The sequence below is a fragment of the Dryas octopetala genome, chromosome 3, assembly GCF_963921425.1.
Source record: "Dryas octopetala chromosome 3, drDryOcto1.1, whole genome shotgun sequence".
NCBI lineage: Eukaryota > Viridiplantae > Streptophyta > Magnoliopsida > Rosales > Rosaceae > Dryas > Dryas octopetala.
The window spans coordinates 8,967,954-8,987,935 of record NC_141368.1 but is presented as its reverse complement, the minus strand read 5'-3'; the positions used below and the strand labels follow the sequence as shown (position 1 = coordinate 8,987,935).

The window sequence follows — 19,982 nt, the reverse complement described above, 5'->3', positions numbered from 1 at the left end:
TCTTCTATTTGTGCTATTAGGTGTGCAAGTAAATTGTGGACGTGAGTGTGTGGGTTATGGGGTTCATCATGTAGTGTGGGGAAACGTACAATATGAGAGTACGTGTTACATGAAGGGTAAAAACATAAATATCCAGCTCATAAAATGCCACACACGTCAAGCTAAACACGCTGATATACCTGATTATTAATTTTTCTTATCTTACTATTACATATAATCAATTGGTACATTAGAGATAATTAAATAGGATGTATGACATGCATCCTATAGTAATTATTTCTAAAAAGAATGCCAATCTAAATCTAATTTTTTTCTAACTAGTAAAATATTAGCATAATTCCTACCACATCATTTTTAATTAAAATTTTTGAAATTTTTTGATGAGTCATGTGATTATTGTTCTAGATTTAATCAGCCAAGACGGTATCAGCATTTTGTACAGCCATTATACATTATCATGTTGTCCCACTTCCTTTATTCGATTTCCAATTTTATTTCCTCTTTTTTCACCTCCAATAATTCCCAGCTTTATTACGCATGCGCATACTTACATTCTACGTGCACAAAACCCTTTATCGTTGTCACGTATATTAAGGCGTTTTTCAAGCCACCGCGCATGCTTGTGAAAAATTCCGAATCAGTGTGCGGTATTTTCACATGGGAAAGAATAATATGGGCTATTTTTAACCCTTGCTGGACCTAACAACTATTTAACTATTGTTTTCTAAACTTTCCAACCATATAATTCAAACAACAAAAGTGATTTTAACTCTTGAATTCACGTAACATCAGTATCACTTTCTTTTCACCAGACAACAAATAAGTTAAGGTTGCAAGGAACCCGTATCCGTACCGGTACCCGTACCCGTACCCGTGCACCATCCCAACCATTCCAATAGGCCTGCCAAAACCAAAGAAGAATCATCCTCGTCCTGAAAATCTTTCAAAATTGTCTGGCGTAATGGTATACGAAGCATCTTAATCGGAAATGACATCATTGGTTGATGTCATCAGCCAACCTGCAGGGGAAAAGGGTATGATGTAATCTCCCATTCATAATTCATGTATTCAATCACAATGCACAAGACAATGGACAGTTATTATCATCATTCATGCATGATAGAATTTACCACATCACCCTATATGGGACTTTGAGACCTCACTTCTCTTTGTACTAAAGCAACAAATAGTGCCCTTTTCAAAGAGCAAAGGGGTTAAAGTGTTTTAGTTTTTAGGGGCGCTTATAACAAAGTGGTAGGAAAATAGTCCAAGACCACCAAGGAGAGAAAAAGAAGGGAAGAAAGAATTTCACAGCCTAATAGTTAAAAGCTACTTCAATTTGATAGCCCAAAACGGCCAGAATATTTGTCTGCCAAATTAAAGAAGAAACTGGCCCAAGCTTCATCACATGCACAAAACTGAAGAAACAAATTCCAACAGAAATCGTTCAAGACATTTCTTTTGTCTTAACTCAATTACTAACCAATAAGATATCATTTTTATAAACCAGATCCAAAGAAAGATTCATCAAACTGGCATTCTGAACACCAAGGCAAGCCTAATGAGAAATATAATTTCGTTGTCACTTAAATCAGACTTTTTTAGAAGACAAAGGGATGAATTAAAATATATGTAATAAAAAAATAATAAATTAAGATAAAAGAAAAAAATTCAAACTTCAAAAATAGGAAGCACAGAATATGCCATTTTCTTCTTCCATTTGTTACTCTTCATATATTATACAAAGCATAACAAATGAATTTGTAATTTCTCTGCTTGGCACAAATAAATCAACATAACTAAAAATTGCAATCTTACAGACCTATAGTATGCACAGCTCTAACCGCTTGATTAATTACCAGCCCTTCCAAAGAAGTGTTCTATTTGCAAGCACCCTTGGGACTGCGAACTAATTGTCTTAGCTCCAAATTTGCACCTCTTTGTCCCAGATGAATTCTCCTTGTTATCCTGAAAAAGTAAAAAAGATCTACATGTTTAACATTTATGACATTGTAGAGTGGCTCACTGATAAATAAATAAAAAAAGAGATGGCACTATATGGATGAAATTTCAATAAATGATAATTTTACAATGTTGTGTCTATCAGCAAAAACAATCAAATAACTCAATTAAAAAGGATGTCTGTATTTCTGATTAACTTCGGGGAAAAAAAAAACAAAAAGGATATCTGATTAAGATAGCTACTTTTTTTAACTGATAAAGAGTTCTCGACAAAAATAGATTGAATGAAAACAAGCACATAGACCCACCACTGGAGATTGATTCAGAGATCTCAAAACTTTGATTCTACCACCTCTTCCGTCAGCTCCTTCTGCAATCAGATTACCAGTATCTGTACTTGAATCTTGCCTTGTTACTGATCCCTTGTTCTGAGCCCGCTTGCACCATTTACCTAAATACCTATTTGATCCATCAGGACCAAGCAAGCCACCAGAAAAACAAACATCCCCTGTATCTTAAAGAGGAATACAAACACAGAGTTAAACTTTCATCAGCTAATGTCTTCAGGCAAATGTAACTCATTTCATGATGTATTCCCAAAACCAAACTCAAAATGCAACAAAAATATACCTGGTCTGGGAAGTGATGGTGGGATAGGAGATTCCCTTCTGATGTTAAGCATGGGTTGAGCTTCTTTAACATCATCAAGAATCACAACATCAGGAATATCAGTAGCAGGAGTCTTGGAAGTTTCATTACAGGTACCAGTTATTGAACCCAAATGCTCAACCAGATTGTTTAGTCCAAGGACTGAAGTTTCTTTCTTCGTATCAGAAACTGCCTCAGACCTTAACAGAGTAGAATTCTGGTTACCCTCACGGGGTTGTTCTTTCGGATTGGGATTTGAATGTCCACGCTTAGTTGAGGAATACTTTGAAGCATCATCATGTAATAAAGTGTAGGCACCTCTTTCTTTATCACGAGCGGTGGCACTTGTACCATCTATAGTACAATTAATATCCATGTGGTTAGTGAAATTGCCTTCTGTTCTCCTATGAAACAATAGATCATTATGCAAGCTTCCAATCCTATCCAAACTGCATTTGGGAGCATAAAGATGTTTTCTTTGATCTTCTGACAAATTGTTGACAGACACGGAATTAGAATTGCAATTTACATCTTTCTGAATAACTCTTTCACCCCGAATTTTCTTTGAAGCTTTTAAAGCCCTCAAAACTTCATTGTCTTTTACTTCAGCAGCAATCTCCAATTCTCTTACCCTTTTCTGATAATGGCCACAAAATCACTAAATCAGGAACCACTCATCAAGTGAGATTCACTCAGGATCATCTCATCACAAACATACCTTCAATTTAAGTATCTTTTCTTTAGCCTTCTCTTTAGCCTCCTTTAGTCTTTCTGCTTCTTTTTTAAGAGGAGTGTATTTGTCCATCAACTCTTTGTAATAACTGTGAGAAGTATGTGTAGCAAAGAAACCAAATTAAAACATGAAAAGAAACAAGGTATACAAGGGTGAACATAAGAGGTGATCACTGATTAAATTTTATTTGAGATGACAACACTTGAGCAAATGTCAAACAGTTTGCTCTATATTTGTTAAATTTCAATATAAGATTTATATGGTTTACCTTCTATGCACCATCAAGGACTTTCTTAGAGTATTTATCGCGCCTTTATTGCAGGCCTCATTACCAAGCATGGCAAGCTCTAAAACCTCCTCTTCATTGAGATTTATATCAGTTCCCCTAGATTGCAACCCACTTAACCATGTTAGGAGCAGAAAAGTAAACAGGTAATTGAAAGTTTAAATTGCCTATACTAGCCCTTGGGCTTTGTCTCAAGTGGCAAAGCATGCTGGGTGAGGTAAGCCTTATGTTCAAATCTTTCTGAGTGAACAAAATAGTAATAACAATAGGAAAAACTACTCGCCTATACTACAAAATCACTCACAATTTGAAAGCAGCAAGCTCTTGAGCCAATGCCATATTTCTTTTTTTCAACTCCGAGCACTTCAAAGTCGATTTATCAAACTCCTATGAAAAAATTGACCGAAACTTCCATCAGAATTATTTTGTTTTATAAATTGATATACACTATTTAAAATTATATTTAAATCGCTACAATTAATAGTTTACCTCAGATTTCATATGAAGCAGCTGCTGCATGTGTGCTTGTTGTTTCAGGGCTTCATTCTTTAATGCTACTTCTTTCTTTGCCTGGTCCTTGCATAGACAAAGCTGAAAGAAAACTTGCCTCATAAAAACCACATGCCGACAAAGCAAGCAGTTATAATCTTGCACAAAATAGATCCCTGAAGATCCAGAATTTTAATACTCCTTTTATCCCCCACCTTTCTCAGAAATGAAATTAACCAGAGCCTTCTATTTGATTTCAAAAAATGACATTTAAAACCTTTTTGGTATTCTAACTTTTCCAACATTATGGTTTACAAGTTTCCTTTCGATGAAGGAAATGGAATCAAACTTTTCAGCATTATGTTCCATCATTTTAGATTCCTCAATTAAGCCAATACCCTATCAACCACAGTATAGTACCAAATTACAAATCATTAAACATTCAAATTCAGCACTCTAAGTTAGAATATAATTATTGTGCTTTATTTCCCTTCTCCAATCCCCAAAAATTAAAAAACAAAACAAAAAACCGTCTAAACCAAATGTGTAATCGAAACGCCGATTAACCAATGTCCTAACCCTAATTTCTTTCTTTTTTTTTGTCTTTTTCCCACGATTTCGCAGAAACCACATAGAACATAACGAGAATCCAATACCTCCTCGGTGAGTTCTTTGAGGTTCTTTCCCTGACGCTCCAAAGCCGAACCAAGCCCTAGAGCCTTGGCCTCCAACCTTTTCACCTCTTGACGCAAAGCCTCGGAATCCTCTTCGCTTTCGACAATCGGCCTCTGAGTCGGCTCCGCTGAGTCCCCCAGCGACTGAAAATAAAGCCGGCCGACATCGTTTCCCTTGCAACTCTGTTTGCACACCGGGCAACTGTACCCCTTCGTGCTTGCGCAGTACTCGAACCACTGTTGCAGGCTAGGTTTTCACAGACAAAACGCACCGTTTTGAGATTAATTTCCAATCGATGCATGCATATAGATTAGAGAAAAATAAATAACACATTATAGAGAGAGAGAGAGAGAGAGAGAGAGAGAGAGAGAGAGAGACCATAGTTCATGGAAGACATGGCCGCAGTTGGAGATGGCTTGAAGATCTTCGACAATGGGCTCTAGGTGTTCGTAGCAGATTGAGCAAATGGTTTTGCCGAACGTGTTGGAATTGGTCATCTCTCTAGTCTCTACCTCTCGTCGTGGTTTCGATCATTCGCTTTATCTCTCATGATTTTCTCGGGAAAATTGAGAGAAATTTTGAAAAATAAAGCGACCTGGGCGGGAAAGAAGATGGAGGAGGGAAAAAAGAACCGAAAACCAAACGAGAATTTTGCCTCTTTTTTTAAAAAAAAAATTGGTAACGAAATTTGGCCTTTCAGTTTGTTCAACGGTTGTATATCCATATGTCATGTGCACGCTTGTGCAAACCACATGAATATGCTTTCATCTTTTTCTTTTGGAATATGTTATTTGTCTTAACACTTTTTTTTAACTTACATTTTCATGTATTAGACCCTATAAGAACAAATAAAAGATTAAAAAATAGAAAGACAAATCATGTCCAATGAATTAATGTTACGTAAGTTTGGGAATTAAAAAAAAGTGGAAAAAAAATTGAGACAATTAGTATTTTCTTTTTTATTTGTACAAACTACAAAGAGACAATTTTACATTGTTTGTCAAATTATCAAGTAGTTTCAAAATGACCGTTTTGAAACTAACTAAGTGGGTTCTTGGTGTTTCTCTTTCCAAAGTAGGAAGATAATCTAAATTTGAATCATTAATCTTCATATAAAAACAATAATGCTACACTTACCACATTTTTATACCACAATTTCATACCATCTTATATGGCATTCATACATTGGACACTACAAATTAAAAAATAAAACCTAAAAAAGAAAAAGGAAATACTCTTCCAGTAAAGTAATGACACATCAGGTAGGATACAAATGTGGGACAACTAACATTATTAAGATAAAAAATAACAAAATTTAAAATTATTAAAGAGAAATGATAAATGCACTTCCAAATTATCTTCTCACACTCCTTGATGCTCTCACATAAGAGGAGTGCAAATAATCATTTATGGACTGCAAATAACAGTTCCTTTATTAATTATCAAAATTAATTGTTTAACAAATTTTAGGCATGATAAAATTTAAATGTGATATTTGTATAAAAGTGGTGATTACAATGATGATGACAATGATGATGATTGCAAGTAGGTGGTGGTGGTGGTGGTGGTGGTGGTGGTAGGGGTGGTGAGATTAGGTGGTGGCGACGACAGTGGCAAAGATAGCAATAGTTTGAAGTAGACAGTTTTTGAGTGTTTAATAAGGACAAAGTGAAACATTCATTTTAAAACTTAATGGAACATAGAAAATTTCATTCATGCATACAATTAACTTACATGTGGATAGGTTATGCGCTCTTATAACATAAAAGAATTGAAACATTTAATCTAAAATCAATTAGTAATGGATGGAGAGACCCAATACCTTATAAATTGTTATAATATGACTTTGCACTCCCGATGTACAATTTCTCAACAAAAATATAGAACAATCCAAAAATTGTAGGGCCTAAGGTAGTGGGTAGCATATGAGTGAATGAAATTGCCCTTGTTTCATCAAATTTTCAAACAAAATTTTCATTTTTCTCTTAATAAATGCACAAATCAAAATTTTAAAATTCAGAGAGAAATGTAAAAAATTGATCAAAGTTTGTCATCCATGATTTATAAGTATTGCTTAATTTGAATTCAAAATTTGGATTAGATAATGGATTGGGGACTATATGAATTATTGAGCTCATGTTACTCTTTCTATCCATTACGTTAGTGGTATTCCATAAGTTTTTTTATTTTAATTGGAACAATGAGAATTTAAATTTGTGACATCTCAACTATTGTGAAAAATAAATAATTTTATTTGTATAGTCCAAATCATGATTGAAGATAACAAAATGGCCCATATAAAGGAAAAATTATAGGGTATAACCAATCCTACGTGTAAGGATATTATTGGACGATGTGTTGATATTAATAGGGTATAATATTAATAACATCTACTCATATTATAACACATAGACTGGTTATACCACGTGTCAATATATCGATTATACAAAATAATTTCTTCATATAGAGTATCTAATTATAAGCCGACCCGTGAGTCGAGCGCTCGAAGTCTTCCTTTTTGTTTTAATGAACTTGTTTAGCAATTTTAATACAACTCAATAAAATGTTAGACAATAGTTTAAATTTTAAAATTGTATAAAAATAATATTTATACAAAAGTATTTTTTCTTTTCGTTAGCCATACATGTGAACAATGAACAACACAACAAAGCAACACAAAACACAAAAGCGCAATTATTTGGAAACACACTCACCTTAATTTTGTTAATTAGTGTTTAACAGTTTCAAGCGGTACAACCGTACAATAAAAAAAAAAAAGAGCCACATCGAGCACTCGCTGTGGAGCTGAGTGCTCAAACACACCCCGGAGGCCCGGATTTATAATGTGAGTTATCATCCTAAAAAACAAACTTTGTGAATTATTTTATCGAGGCAAACTCCAAAGTAGACCAATTAATAATTTACCGACAAAAATATTACTAGGTCAATAGCTAATTAATAATCCTCCATATCATTCAATAAAGTATATGATTATTTTGTTCTTAATATAAGATATAATAATTAAAGAAAACAAATATGAATTTTTATCAGTGCAATAATGGTGCACCGTGCACATACTCAGTAGGCAGCACTAAAGAGGAAAAAAAAAAAGGAATGTTTTTGATTAATATCTTAAAAAAAAAAGAAAAAAAAAAGGAATGTTGAGACTTGAGAGAGCATAGGCAACCGAATCAAATAAAAACTACGAACCAAATAGAAAGCGAAGGAAACAATAAAAATATAAACCAAAATTACAATGTCCCACGCTTCCAGCTTGTTTCTTTCGAAAGCCCAAACTTACCCTCAACCATTACACATTCTGTATCACACCACAAGGCTAAAATCGTCATTTAAGTTTTTTGATATTCATTGTAGTCTTCGTTGCTGAAGAAATTTTTTTTCTCTCTCTCGCTCTCGATCTAACCCAACCAAACCAAGCGAAGAAGAAAGAGGCAAACTCTCTGGCTACTCTCTCTCTCTCGCTCAGTGGATTCGCATAGAGGTAGAGTTTCCATTTTTGGATTTGGTTCTGATTCTTTTGAATATGTTTTTTTTTTTATATATTTTTAGGAAGTGCAAATTAGGAATTGTAGTTGTTGATTTTTGCTTAAAGTGTGAGGAAAAGGTAGAATTTGTTTAGTAATTCTGTAATTTTTGGGGTTTCAAATTTATAGTCTTCTGTGACAATTTCAGCTCTGAATTCAGAGATAGTGGAGCTGTGAATCTAATGGTAAATTTTGTAATTTCCTTTTTATTGTGTTTGGTTGGTGAGAAATTGAGAATACAAAGGAAAATAATGGAAAATTAGAAATGGAGTCATCAACTCCAGTAACCTAGCAGCTGAAAATGCCATTGAAACGAGCGCATCTGTAACTTTTTAATTTGAATAAAAAATAAATTTTACGTGTATTAATGTAATTTAAGACAACATTCATTCATTATCTTCACCATGCTTTTGATTTTTGAGTTTAGTATTATGTTTCTAATTATTCATCGCCGCTTTTTCTTCTTAGATTACTCTTGCTTTAAGTTGTTCTGTAATGTCAGTAGATTTTTACCTGATTCTAACTCATGGTTTTAAATTTGAATTTGTAAGCAGTCTAATTGAAAAATGCTTAATGAATTGATGTTCTTTTAGGGTTTTAAGTTTTGGGATTTTGTAAATTCATTTTGGTACAATGATGGCTCCAAAATTTTCATTCATGTGCTCCATAAAGATAATTAGCTTTTGCCCTAGATGTGATATAGTGTATAAAAAGACTAATTCTTATTTCATGCGACTAGCAACACATGCATTCATATTATGCTTAAGAGTTGGGTGTATTAGATCCCTTAAGTTATTTTGTGCCCTGAGCAACTAAATTTGGCTCTTGATTAAACATTGTTGTTAATGTATCTGTAATGGATGATGGAGTTTTGGCTGGGTGTTGGTTGTATCATTTGTGAGCTCCAATGGTGACTTTATTCATGCTGTTCAATTACTGGTTTTTCTTGAACTAGATGAAAGAGAGTAGAGATGGAATCAAGGGCGATAGACTCGGAAAATCTTCATCTGTTAGCTCACTCCCACTCATCTTGGACATAGACGACTTTAAGGTGAAAAACTGAAAACTATATCATATATGTTCTGCAACTTTTGTAGTATAACTATAATATATTTGGGTATTAATGTAAATTAAATACTGAAATTTGTTGATATTTATTTTGTAGGGAGAGTTTTCATTTGATGCATTGTTTGGAAACCTGGTAAATGGGCTCCTCCCATCTTTTCTAGAAGAAGAAACAGATTCATCTGAAGGTCATAGCCATGTTGGTGGGAGTGATGCTATGCCAAATGGACATATGCATGGACATATGCGAGCCCCATCGGATGCAGCAAAATTTGCGCAAGGACTGTCTGACCCTTTATTTCCAGAAGTAGATAAGATCTTATCTCTGTTCAAGGATTCTTGTAAAGAGTTGGTTGATCTTCAGAAACAGGTATGTCTTGGGCAGTGTAGGTATAGGACTTACAAAGTCTTTCTATCTTTTTCTTAAGTTGTTAATTCTTCCTCTCCCCTCTTGAAGATTGATGGAAGACTCAACAATCTTAAAAAGGAGGTTTCTGTACAAGATTCTAAGCACCAGAAGACACTTGCTGAGGTTAGTTAGCAGAGACACACAATTACTTTTTAATCTATTCAGAAAATGTACTGCACAGTGCGTTCCAAGAAGAAGGAGCAATTGTTTTTAAACATCTAAACTTGCAATAATATCCACATCGTTTCATTTTGCAATAATATTATTGTTTGAGCGCCATACGCATATCGGGGTTGGACTCCATGCATTTTTTTTGGTAATACTAATTTTAGCTATGGAAATACATTTCCGTGATGAAATTATTTGGTAATAATTGCAACTGGCCTTTCATAGATTTCACTTATCATTACACAATGAGTATCATATGTGAAGAATTCATGGAATTAAGATAGATGCTTACTGTTCTTGTTCTGATAAAACTGATTGTATGCCATTTCTAACTTTTAAACATGTTTTCTGACCAATCTACATATTATTCTCAGCTTGAAAAAGGAGTAGACGGCTTGTTTGGTAGCTTTGCCAGGTTGGATTCACGTATATCAAGTGTTGGACAGACTGCCGCAAAAATAGGGGATCATCTGCAGGTGAAGTTTGTCCTATGCTTTGGTTGCTAATGTACTATATGCTTAACATCTGAAATTGTACTTGATAAGGATTTCTATTGTGCCATTGTTTCCTTAAATTTTCGGTAATTTGTGTTTGTAATTATATTGATTTTTCGTGTCAGAGTGCAGATGCTCAGCGGGAAACTGCTAGCCAAACGATAGAGCTCATAAAGGTTGTCTTGGTACATTTAGTATATGCTACTCTTTCTTTAAAATAAGTTAACACTGTGTTGTCATTTATTCTTGCAGTACTTGATGGAGTTTAATAGCAGCCCTGGGGATCTAATGGAACTTTCACCCCTATTTTCTGATGATAGTCGTGTTGCAGAGGCTGCTAAAATTGCACAAAAACTGCGTAAGATGACATTATTATCTAAAAAAGCTGTAGTTATTTTACCAAGGCACACTATTTATGAGTCTCTCTCTCTCTCTCTCTCTCTCTCTCTCTCTCTCTCTCTCCCTTCCCTCCACCCTCTTCCTCTCTCTCTGGGAAGGGGGATTAAGGACATTGGGCAGTAGCCAGTAGCCGCGATTCATCTAAGATATGGTCATGAAGTACGTTTAGGTGGATGAAACTGGAACAAAGTTGCATACTTGCATCTGACGCATGTAGATATGATGAACGGCATAATGACACATGTAGATATGTTAAATGAAATAATTTACATCTAAAGCAATTACGTTCAATGGGATGAAGTTGTGAGGGTTTAACTGTTATATTGCTAATATTTCCTGTAAGACCATATACTATGTTCTTTTGGTATGTGGCCATCAAATGTGAAGGTGCCTTTGTACCATATGAGAAATATAATTACAATCCTCCCCCATGAGTGTCTAGCAGCCTATAGAGTTGTAGTAGAGACTGATAGTGTCAAAGTGATATCTTTTAAGGTTCTAAACTGACTTGTAATTTATGGTAATACCATCCAATATTCTGACAATGGGGAGTTGATTCTGATATTCCTTAATGGTAAATAAGTTTCTTTGATGAATTTTGTAATTTTAGGAGTGGTAAGAATTGTATGCTCTTCATTGCAATATGTAATAATTACCTTCCATGCTTCTGTCAATATTAGGGGCATTTGCTGAGGAAGATATTGGAAGACAAGGCATAGCTGTACCATCAGTTATGGGCAATGCAACCGCAAGTAGAGGATTAGAAGTTGCAGTTGCTAATCTTCAGGATTACTGCAATGGTATGTTGACTTTTATAGTCTTAGAAATATTGTGTCATTGAGAAAAATTGTACTGTGGTCTCCATGCAATCTTTAGAAATCATTGTGTTTCCCCCATGATTTTTTTTATTTCTTTTTTTTCTTTTTTTTCATTCAAAGCTATGGATGGAACACCTCAATGATATTTATCATAAAATTTTAAATACTAGAAATCAAAAGCTTGGGAGGGAAAAATGTTAATTCCTGTACAAGTTATAATGATAGATTTTAGCCAAGTTCTTTTTGTTGCTTATTATTATTTTTTTAATAGAATTGGAGAACAGATTGCTAGCTCGTTTTGATGCTGCGTCACAGAGAAGAGAATTGTCTACCATGGCAGAATGTGCTAAAATTTTATCTCAGGTAATCATTGTTTTTAGACCTAATAGACCATGATTTTTCGAAGTTTAACTCCTACACTATGGCCTCTCTCTCTCTCTCTCTCTCTCTCTCTCTCTCTCTCTCAAGCTCCGATTTCATTATGAATCAGATATTTCTAAGGCTTTTATTCATTTGAAGAATCCATTTGCCTTAATTTGTTGATTTAAATTGCAATGCAGTTTAACAGGGGCACTAGTGCCATGCAACATTATGTGGCAACACGTCCAATGTTTATTGACGTGGAAGTCATGAATGCAGATACCAGATTGGTTCTTGGTGATGAGGGTTCACAGGCTAGTCCTAGCAATGTTGCTCGTGGACTTTCTTCCTTATACAAAGAAATCAGAGGTTTGAAGAATGAAATTGGTCCAAACTAAGAGGTTGAATTCCTCAATATATTTGTTATATGTTTGTTTCTCTTGCAGATACTGTACGTAAGGAAGCAGCGACAATTATTGCTGTGTTCCCTTCTCCTAATGAAGTTATGTCAATCTTAGTTCAGGTACCAGGCAGGATTTTATTTTATTTTTTGGGTTCATTTTGTGCTCCATGTTAATGCATTACTGGATTTTATTTCATTTTTATAACTAGTTTTCTTATGTTGGGCGCAGCGAGTTTTAGAGCAGAGAGTTACAGCTATACTAGACAAATTATTAGTGAGGCCATCTCTGGTGAATCTACCTCCTATGGAAGAAGGCGGACTTCTATTAGTGAGTAAAATTAGTATGGCTGTTCCCCCCTTCCCCCTTCCCCCTGTCCCCTCTCCTCCCTTTCTTGCTTACCACATGCTGGTTTTTTGAACTAACAATCAGTTCTTCATTTAACTTGTATTTTTCCTGAGGCTGCAGTATCTTAGAATGCTAGCAGTGGCATATGAGAAGACACAAGAACTTGCTAGAGACCTACGAGCTGTGGGATGTGGTGACTTGGATGTTGAGGGTAATGAATTAAGTTTTGATATCTGACTCCTCATATGGATTTCTTTTCTCACTGCGGAATATGTGTGTGGATTTGATGGTAATAGTGAATGGCAAACCATGTGGATAATGTATTTTAGCAAAAAAAGAAAGAGCATGTGGGTTGTATTTGGGATCAATCCTTGACACTGAAAAGGTTAATTGGGAAATAAAGATAGGCATGACTCAAGATGCCTGATATGGTTTTAAGTAACTTTAATTTCTTGTTTTGCTGAGTTATGCTGCAGTGGTCTCACCAGAGGGTTCCATATTGGGGTTCCATATTGGGGTTCCTTTACCTTCAATGTACCCAGTCTTTCCCTTTTTTCTTTAAAGATTTTTTTAATGAAGAAGAGCAGAAATTGCCATTGCCATTGTGTAACACATCCTAGGCTCACAGCTGACAAATATTAACTATTACCCTTTTACTTGGTGGGAGTGTTAGCACTTTCATTTAGTCTTCATACTTGCTTTGGTTGAAATTGTTTCATTGTACTTATCAACTGTGGGATAGTCATAGAAACTTTCTCTGATGGCTCAGTTAGTCTTCATTTTTTATTTGGTTGAAATTGCTTCATTGTACTTATCAACTATGGGATCTTCATAGAATCTTTCTCTGATGGTTCAGGCCTCACAGAATCTCTGTTTTCTTCTCACAAGGATGGATATCCTGAACATGAGCAGGCCTCTCTTAGACAACTATATCAAGCTAAGGTTTGTATCAAATGCATCATTTCTTGACCAAGCTTCATTTCTCATTCTGTGTTGGTGGTAACAATGTATTATGCTGCACAGATGGCAGAACTACGTGCTGAAAGCCAGCAGATATCTGAATCAAGTGGAACAATTGGGCGCTCAAAAGGGGCTGCAGTAGCATCTTCCCACCAGCAAATATCCGTCACTGTTGTGACAGAGTTTGTCCGTTGGAATGAAGAAGCAATTAACAGATGCACTTTGTTTTCATCTCAAGTAATATTTGCCCTTCCAAGTGATGCTACAAATTAATACTCAGGAGTTTTAAATTTGTATCTGATTTACTCAGGATTCAGGAAAATTCTTTGTTTAGCATCTTTTAAAGTTTGGAAAAGAAATATATAAAAGTATGCCCTCTAGTTTCGCCTTGAAAGTTTGCCATTGTAATCTAGTTTCCTCAGTCCTTGCCAACATTGGTTGGGGTTTACCTTTTCTTTTCTCTTTTTGTAAGGTCAGGTTAGCATGCATTCACTAAGTCCCTTTGTTTAATATGGAAATTGGAGATTTGTTATGAGGTATCTTAAATATCTATGTGGATACAAAGAATATGAATTTGAAGAACACAGTTGTATTAAATTCAAGCTAAATTGAGCTCTCTCACCTGTGGATGAGTGGGAAATTCACCTGCATCTGTGCATATGTCAGCTGTATGTTATTGCTGATCGTTAAGTTAGAAGAAAATTTTCACATGCCTTATGAAACTGATGATTGGGAGATGGGCAAACTAATATTAAGGGTAGTAAAAAAGAAAAGAAACATACAATGCCCTTTAGGTGGTAAAACTGGGGTTTGAATTGTATTGGATTTATGTTAAGTTTCAGATACAATGCCAGCTTTTCAATTGATTTTTGACCTGTTCTTGTACAGCCTGCAACCCTTGCAGCAAATGTAAAAGCGGCGTTCACTTCCCTGCTAGGCCAAGTAAGTTGGTTGCTTAAACTGAGGGCTTTATCAATGTTTGGTACATATTGATTCAGGATTTCTTTTGCTTATTAAAAAAATAGAAATTCATGAATATTGTTTCCTTTTCAGGTCAGTGTATATATAACGGAAGGTCTTGAACGAGCAAGAGAAGGCCTGACTGAAGCTGCTGCTTTGAGAGAAAGATTTGTGCTGGGCACTAGCGTTAGTAGAAGGGTAGCTGCTGCTGCTGCTTCTGCTGTACTTACCTGATTATATGCTTTTTGGTTCATTCTAAATTGTGAACTATAGAATATATCCATGGATATACTTATGTTTTAAGTAAATGTATTAGTGGACTGTTTTTTGGGTCTGACAATATAGTGGACTTAAAGGATATGAATGGCTGATGTGTAGGCAGAAGCTGCGGCTGCTGCTGGTGAAAGCAGTTTCAGATCTTTCATGGTTGCTGTACAACGTTGCGGTAGTAGTGTGGCTATAGTTCAGCAAGTATGTTGGCCGTATGCCATTACCTAAATGAATTGAATGTTGATCTTGATGGAATGACCTGATATCTTTTAAGAGTTTAAATTGATTAAGATTTTGCTCTTCAGTATTTTTCAAATTCTATCTCTCGGCTTCTACTCCCTGTGGATGGTGCACATGCTGCTTCATGTGAAGAAATGGCAAAGGCCATGTCCAGTGCAGAGGGTGCTGCATATAAAGGGCTTCAACAGTGCATTGAAACTGTGATGGCTGAGGTCAGTTATTGAATTGTAGACCTGCTATTCAGAATCTAGGGTGGTCACTAGGCATGCATACTTCATGATTCCACCACTTTAGCATCAATTTAGTAATGGCTTGTCTTTCTTGCTAGTTGCTGCTTTATATTTTTTAGACTTGTTCTTGTTTATTTTTGTGATTCATGTATATGTATTTTGTTCTCTTTGTTATTTCCTCCATGTTTCATGTTTTTCAATTGTGGACTCCTACTATTCAGGTGGAGCGATTACTTTCTGCTGAACAGAAGGCAACAGATTATAGATCACCTGAAGATGGATTTGCTCCTGATCATCGGCCAACAAATGCCTGTGCAAGGTATAACCAACAAATAATTAAGAGTGCTGCTATTTGCACACTCTATTTCCTCTCACTACACACCCATTTCTCACATCACACCTATTTTCTTTTTTATTTATTCAATTTCTCAACACACACCCTTAAAATCCTTAAAATACCCTCATTACAAAAAAAAAAAAAAAAAACCACAACCCAGCCCCACCGCTCGCCGCCACTGTCACCGGTGGGTTACCAACCCACCTGCCTCTCTTTCTCTCTCCCTCTTTTCTCTCCTTCTGGTTTTCTTTCCCTTTCTATCCTCTCTCCTCTCTCCTCTCTCCCTCCCTCTCTCTCTCTCTCTTTTAATCTTCTCTGTCCCTCTCGCTCAGACCTGTTGCAGAGGCTGGCGAACTTGCCGGCCTCCAGATCGGTGATTCCACCAAATCCAGCGTCCAATCAGGTCCTTCCACTGTTTTTCCCGCTAGACCCCAAAGTCCACCATACGCCTCCATCCCCGTCGCAATCAGAAGAGAGAGAAGAGAGGTCGCGGCCTCCTTTCATGTATAGCAGGGAGGTGGTGGGAAGAGAGTGAAGGGGAAGGAAGAGAGAGAGAGAGGGAAAGAGAGAGGGAAAGAAAGAGGGGAGGAGAGCGCTGGCGGTCCACTGCCCCTGACAATGGCTGGCTGGGATTGGGAAAGCCTTGGGGTTTTTTTTTTTTTTTTGTCCTTTATAGTCTTTTCATACTAGGTTAAACTTGTAATTTCAAAAATTTAAATAGAGGGGTGTGTAGTGAGAGAAAGTGGCGTGTGCATATAGCAGCACTCATAATTAAAGCCTATATCTTAAAGGCTTCCGGAAACTAAGTCATTTCAATTTGTTTCCCCAGAGGGAGAACTTGACATGAACTAAAACCAGGGGGTTTAGTAATTCTACTATAAGCTCTACAATCCAGAAATTTGACACCCCTATTTGGCTATATGTCTATTGCTTTTTAATAATTATTGTCTAACTATTGAATTTTTGTCTCTTCATGGGATATTTAATATTATGCCATTTTTTTTACTTTTATTTCCTAACTCCTTTTATATTAAATTAATGATCTGCCACAACTTTATGTGAGGGCTTTTCTCATCTATCCTCCCCCTTGCAAGAACATCCGATATAATTATGTTTGCAAACATTTTCACAGGATTGTGAGAAATTGCTTCCATTCCTTGAGCCATTGAAACAAAAGAGTCAAAATTCTTTCTTGGTCACCCCGACAGAACTGAACTTAGGTTTACAATTCAGGATTATGAGTCTGGTTTTGGGGTCAGATTGGACCTTTTAAAGGATTTGAAAATAATGAGCTAGTTTTTTTGACCATTTTTCATATGATGTTTGTTATTTTCCATATATATGATAAAATTGTACAATATAATAATCCATGTTGTTTCTGGACGTTGAATAATGTATTTCTCTTCTCTTGGTTAGAGTTGTAGCTTATCTTTCCCGTGTACTAGAATCTGCATTCACAGCACTTGAAGGTCTTAACAAACAAGCGTTTCTGACTGAATTAGTAAGTGGTTCAATTAAGGTCTCTCCTGACTCTTATTAATGTGATTTCATGTGGCTATGGTGGCTTTTCTGCAGTCATGGATTTAGAATGAGACAGTTCTATAATTGATTATCGTAGAGTAATAGGCAAGTGCACTGAATTCAGTGAGCAATTGAAACATTGTTTGCATATTGCAAGGCCTTGAACGCAGCATAGAATGCTTTCAATTAATCTATGATATAATGAATCATGATTCATGATTGCATCAAAATTGATCTAACACAGAAAAATGCATATTGATTGCATGGTACAAGGCCTTTCACAGTTTTTGTGGCATGTGTTAGATCAATTATGATGTAATTCATGATGATTGCATAAAAAAAATTTAGTTTATGATATTTTTCATTGGTCATTACTCTTTTATTGTAGTGTATGTGGTATTAACTCAATATATTTGGGTTTTGGCTGCACGGGGGTTAGGGAATCAATAATGCTAGACTCACCAAATTTGCTCATCAAATCTGTTACCATATAATGTGTCAATATACATATAAAGTTCCGAGTGAGCTTAAATTTTAAATTTTAATAAATGAAAAACTGACACATTATTTGGTGAACTTGGTGAGTAAAGTATTCTTGTGGAATTTGTAGTGAGAATATAGTAATGATGAGTCATGACATCTTCACATTTGAATTTATATTATGGTGAAAATTTTTAATAGGGAAATCGCTTGCATAAAGGGCTGCTAAATCATTGGCAGAAGTTCACTTTTAATCCCAGGTAAATGGACTTTTTCATATGTTTCATGGCCGGGTAATTTAGTTGAAAGTTGTACATCAAGTGAGATGTCCTTATTGTTTCTTTCTTTCTCAGTGGAGGACTGCGGCTGAAGCGTGACATAACTGAATATGGAGAATTTGTGCGCAGTTTCAATGCTCCTTCTGTTGATGAAAAATTCGAATTGTTGGGCATGTAAGTTTTCTAGAAATTTCTCGATTTCCAGCTTCCACTCATCTTGATTTTTGTATCTGAATTTCATGATGAGCTTTTGTCTGCAGAATGGCCAATGTCTTCATTGTCGCTCCCGAAAGCCTCTCAACTCTGTTTGAGGGTACTCCCAGTATACGGAAAGATGCACAGAGGTATCAGTGAGAACATATTGAACTGTAGACTGTAGAATAATTTACTCATAGAACACACATGAAGCTCAGTTTATCTTCCCACTAAAGAAGAGAACTGGTTTCCATTTTCCAATCGAAGAAAAGTTTCCAAATTTCCTGATTTCTTCTTTTTAAAAACATCCCGAAGGAAAGAAAATAATATCAATTCAGCATGAAGTAGTTTTCTCAGAGTGACATTTATTTCTTATTAATATCATCATTTCTTCTTTTTTTTTTTTATGCTCATTGAGATTTTCTGTTTTTTGTGATGAAATTTTGCTTTGGTTCCAAATCAGATTTATTGAGCTTAGAGACGACTACAAGAGTGCAAAACTTGCTGCCAGACTTAGTTCCTTGTGGACAAGCTCTAGTTGATACAGAAGCAGTATGCTGACTACGCAGGGGCGGAACATAGAAGGGACTAGGAGGGGCCATGGTCCCTGCAAAGTTTTGGAAAAAAATCAGTACAAGTCATAGAATACCATTCTGTTATTCTGAAAAATTAATGTGTTGAGCATGTCACTTGTAAAAACATTTTTTCTTCTCTTCTATTCTATTCTAAATCTCACATCATTTAGGTACTTGATATTTATGGTTATGGGTAAATACGAGTTTATTTTTCTTTTGTATTTAAGTGATTAATATTGCTTTTGTTTTTTTTTGTTAAGGGTGGGTTTATTTCAACTCAATTATATTGTATCTTATTCTTGATTCCAACTTCTTTTATGCAAAAAAAACTGCAACATTGGTGATTTATTCTTGTATTTTTTATTTTTATTTTTTTTTAAAGAACCAGACCTTTATAAAGCCCAATATCTTAGTTTATAACCCTCTTAACTTAAATACTAATGTAATACAATTAGCCCATAAATATCAGTTTAAAAATTAATCAAGCAGAAAATTAAAGTAAACAAGAAAACCAATATTTAAGATCTGGATATTACAGAGTCAGACATGGGTGTGATGATTAGTGTAACAAATGTGTAAAATCTAATATTTTAACAATAATTTTGTAACAAATGTGTAGATTGTTTGTGGGACACACTCCATTTGTATTTTTCTGAACTAGACTGTTTATTTTCTAAGTCCATTCAAGGATGATTGTTGTAAAAAAATTAAACAATTTGAAAACCGTTTAACCATTTGATTAAATGGTCACAATTTAAGCGTTGACTGAAATCACTATGTTTATTTATTTATTTGATTAAAATTAAATGTTTTAATGATTTACAATTTATCTGATTTTTTTTGTAAAGGTGATCTTTGAATAAAGATTTATAAAATAGACGGCTCTGATTATTAAAATACATGCAAAATGGATCTCACAAGCTATACTTAATTATGGTTAAAATGTGAGATATAACTCATTTGAAGGGTTCTTTCTAGATGAATACACAAAATTCTTATGAGTATATTATGGGGGTGTATAGTCACCCAAAGAATGTGTCACACTATTCATACTAATTATATGAGGATCTAATATATGTATAATGTATAATTTTATACTATTTTTTCTTTAATAATAAAAAATGAATTAGTAAAAA

The 19,982-nt window shown here is 35.1% G+C and overlaps 2 protein-coding genes across 6 annotated transcripts; one reads left to right on the top strand and one right to left on the bottom strand.

Moving 5' to 3' along the window:
• Positions 1-759: 759 nt before the first annotated feature.
• Positions 760-5,458, bottom strand: LOC147290540 (RING/U-box superfamily protein). 3 transcript variants are annotated; one of them, XM_086237622.1, is made up of 10 exons: positions 5,172-5,458; positions 4,775-5,039; positions 4,119-4,220; positions 3,934-4,016; positions 3,612-3,728; positions 3,329-3,431; positions 2,593-3,247; positions 2,271-2,476; positions 1,823-1,968; positions 760-1,019 (listed from the first exon to the last, which is right to left on the bottom strand). In XM_086237622.1, the coding sequence occupies exons 1-9, from the start codon at positions 5,288-5,290 to the stop codon at positions 1,852-1,854; spliced, it is 1,767 nt and encodes a 588-aa protein (XP_086093748.1). In that variant the 5' UTR covers positions 5,291-5,458; the 3' UTR covers positions 760-1,019; positions 1,823-1,851. The 3 variants fall into 3 exon arrangements, with proteins under 3 accessions (XP_086093748.1, XP_086093750.1, XP_086093749.1); XM_086237624.1 differs by having other exon boundaries at positions 2,271-2,470; XM_086237623.1 differs by lacking the exon at positions 760-1,019 and having other exon boundaries at positions 1,700-1,968.
• A 2,681-nt stretch (positions 5,459-8,139) lies between these two features.
• On the top strand, positions 8,140-19,067 carry SEC10 (exocyst complex component sec10). 3 transcript variants are annotated; one of them, XM_086236887.1, is made up of 26 exons: positions 8,153-8,295; positions 8,487-8,523; positions 9,294-9,389; positions 9,504-9,773; positions 9,861-9,935; positions 10,355-10,456; positions 10,600-10,650; positions 10,727-10,832; positions 11,554-11,673; positions 11,963-12,054; positions 12,252-12,420; positions 12,498-12,574; positions 12,684-12,782; positions 12,921-13,011; positions 13,657-13,742; positions 13,824-13,997; positions 14,649-14,702; positions 14,814-14,918; positions 15,099-15,191; positions 15,296-15,442; positions 15,682-15,779; positions 17,214-17,298; positions 18,000-18,058; positions 18,152-18,250; positions 18,337-18,420; positions 18,735-19,067. In XM_086236887.1, exons 2-26 carry the CDS (start codon positions 8,521-8,523, stop codon positions 18,811-18,813), a joined length of 2,514 nt encoding a protein of 837 aa, XP_086093013.1. In that variant the 5' UTR covers positions 8,153-8,295; positions 8,487-8,520; the 3' UTR covers positions 18,814-19,067. The 3 variants fall into 3 exon arrangements, with proteins under 3 accessions (XP_086093012.1, XP_086093013.1, XP_086093011.1); XM_086236885.1 differs by having other exon boundaries at positions 8,154-8,295; positions 14,814-14,942; XM_086236886.1 differs by lacking the exon at positions 8,487-8,523 and having other exon boundaries at positions 8,140-8,295; positions 14,814-14,942.
• The last annotated feature ends 915 nt before the right edge of the window (positions 19,068-19,982 follow it).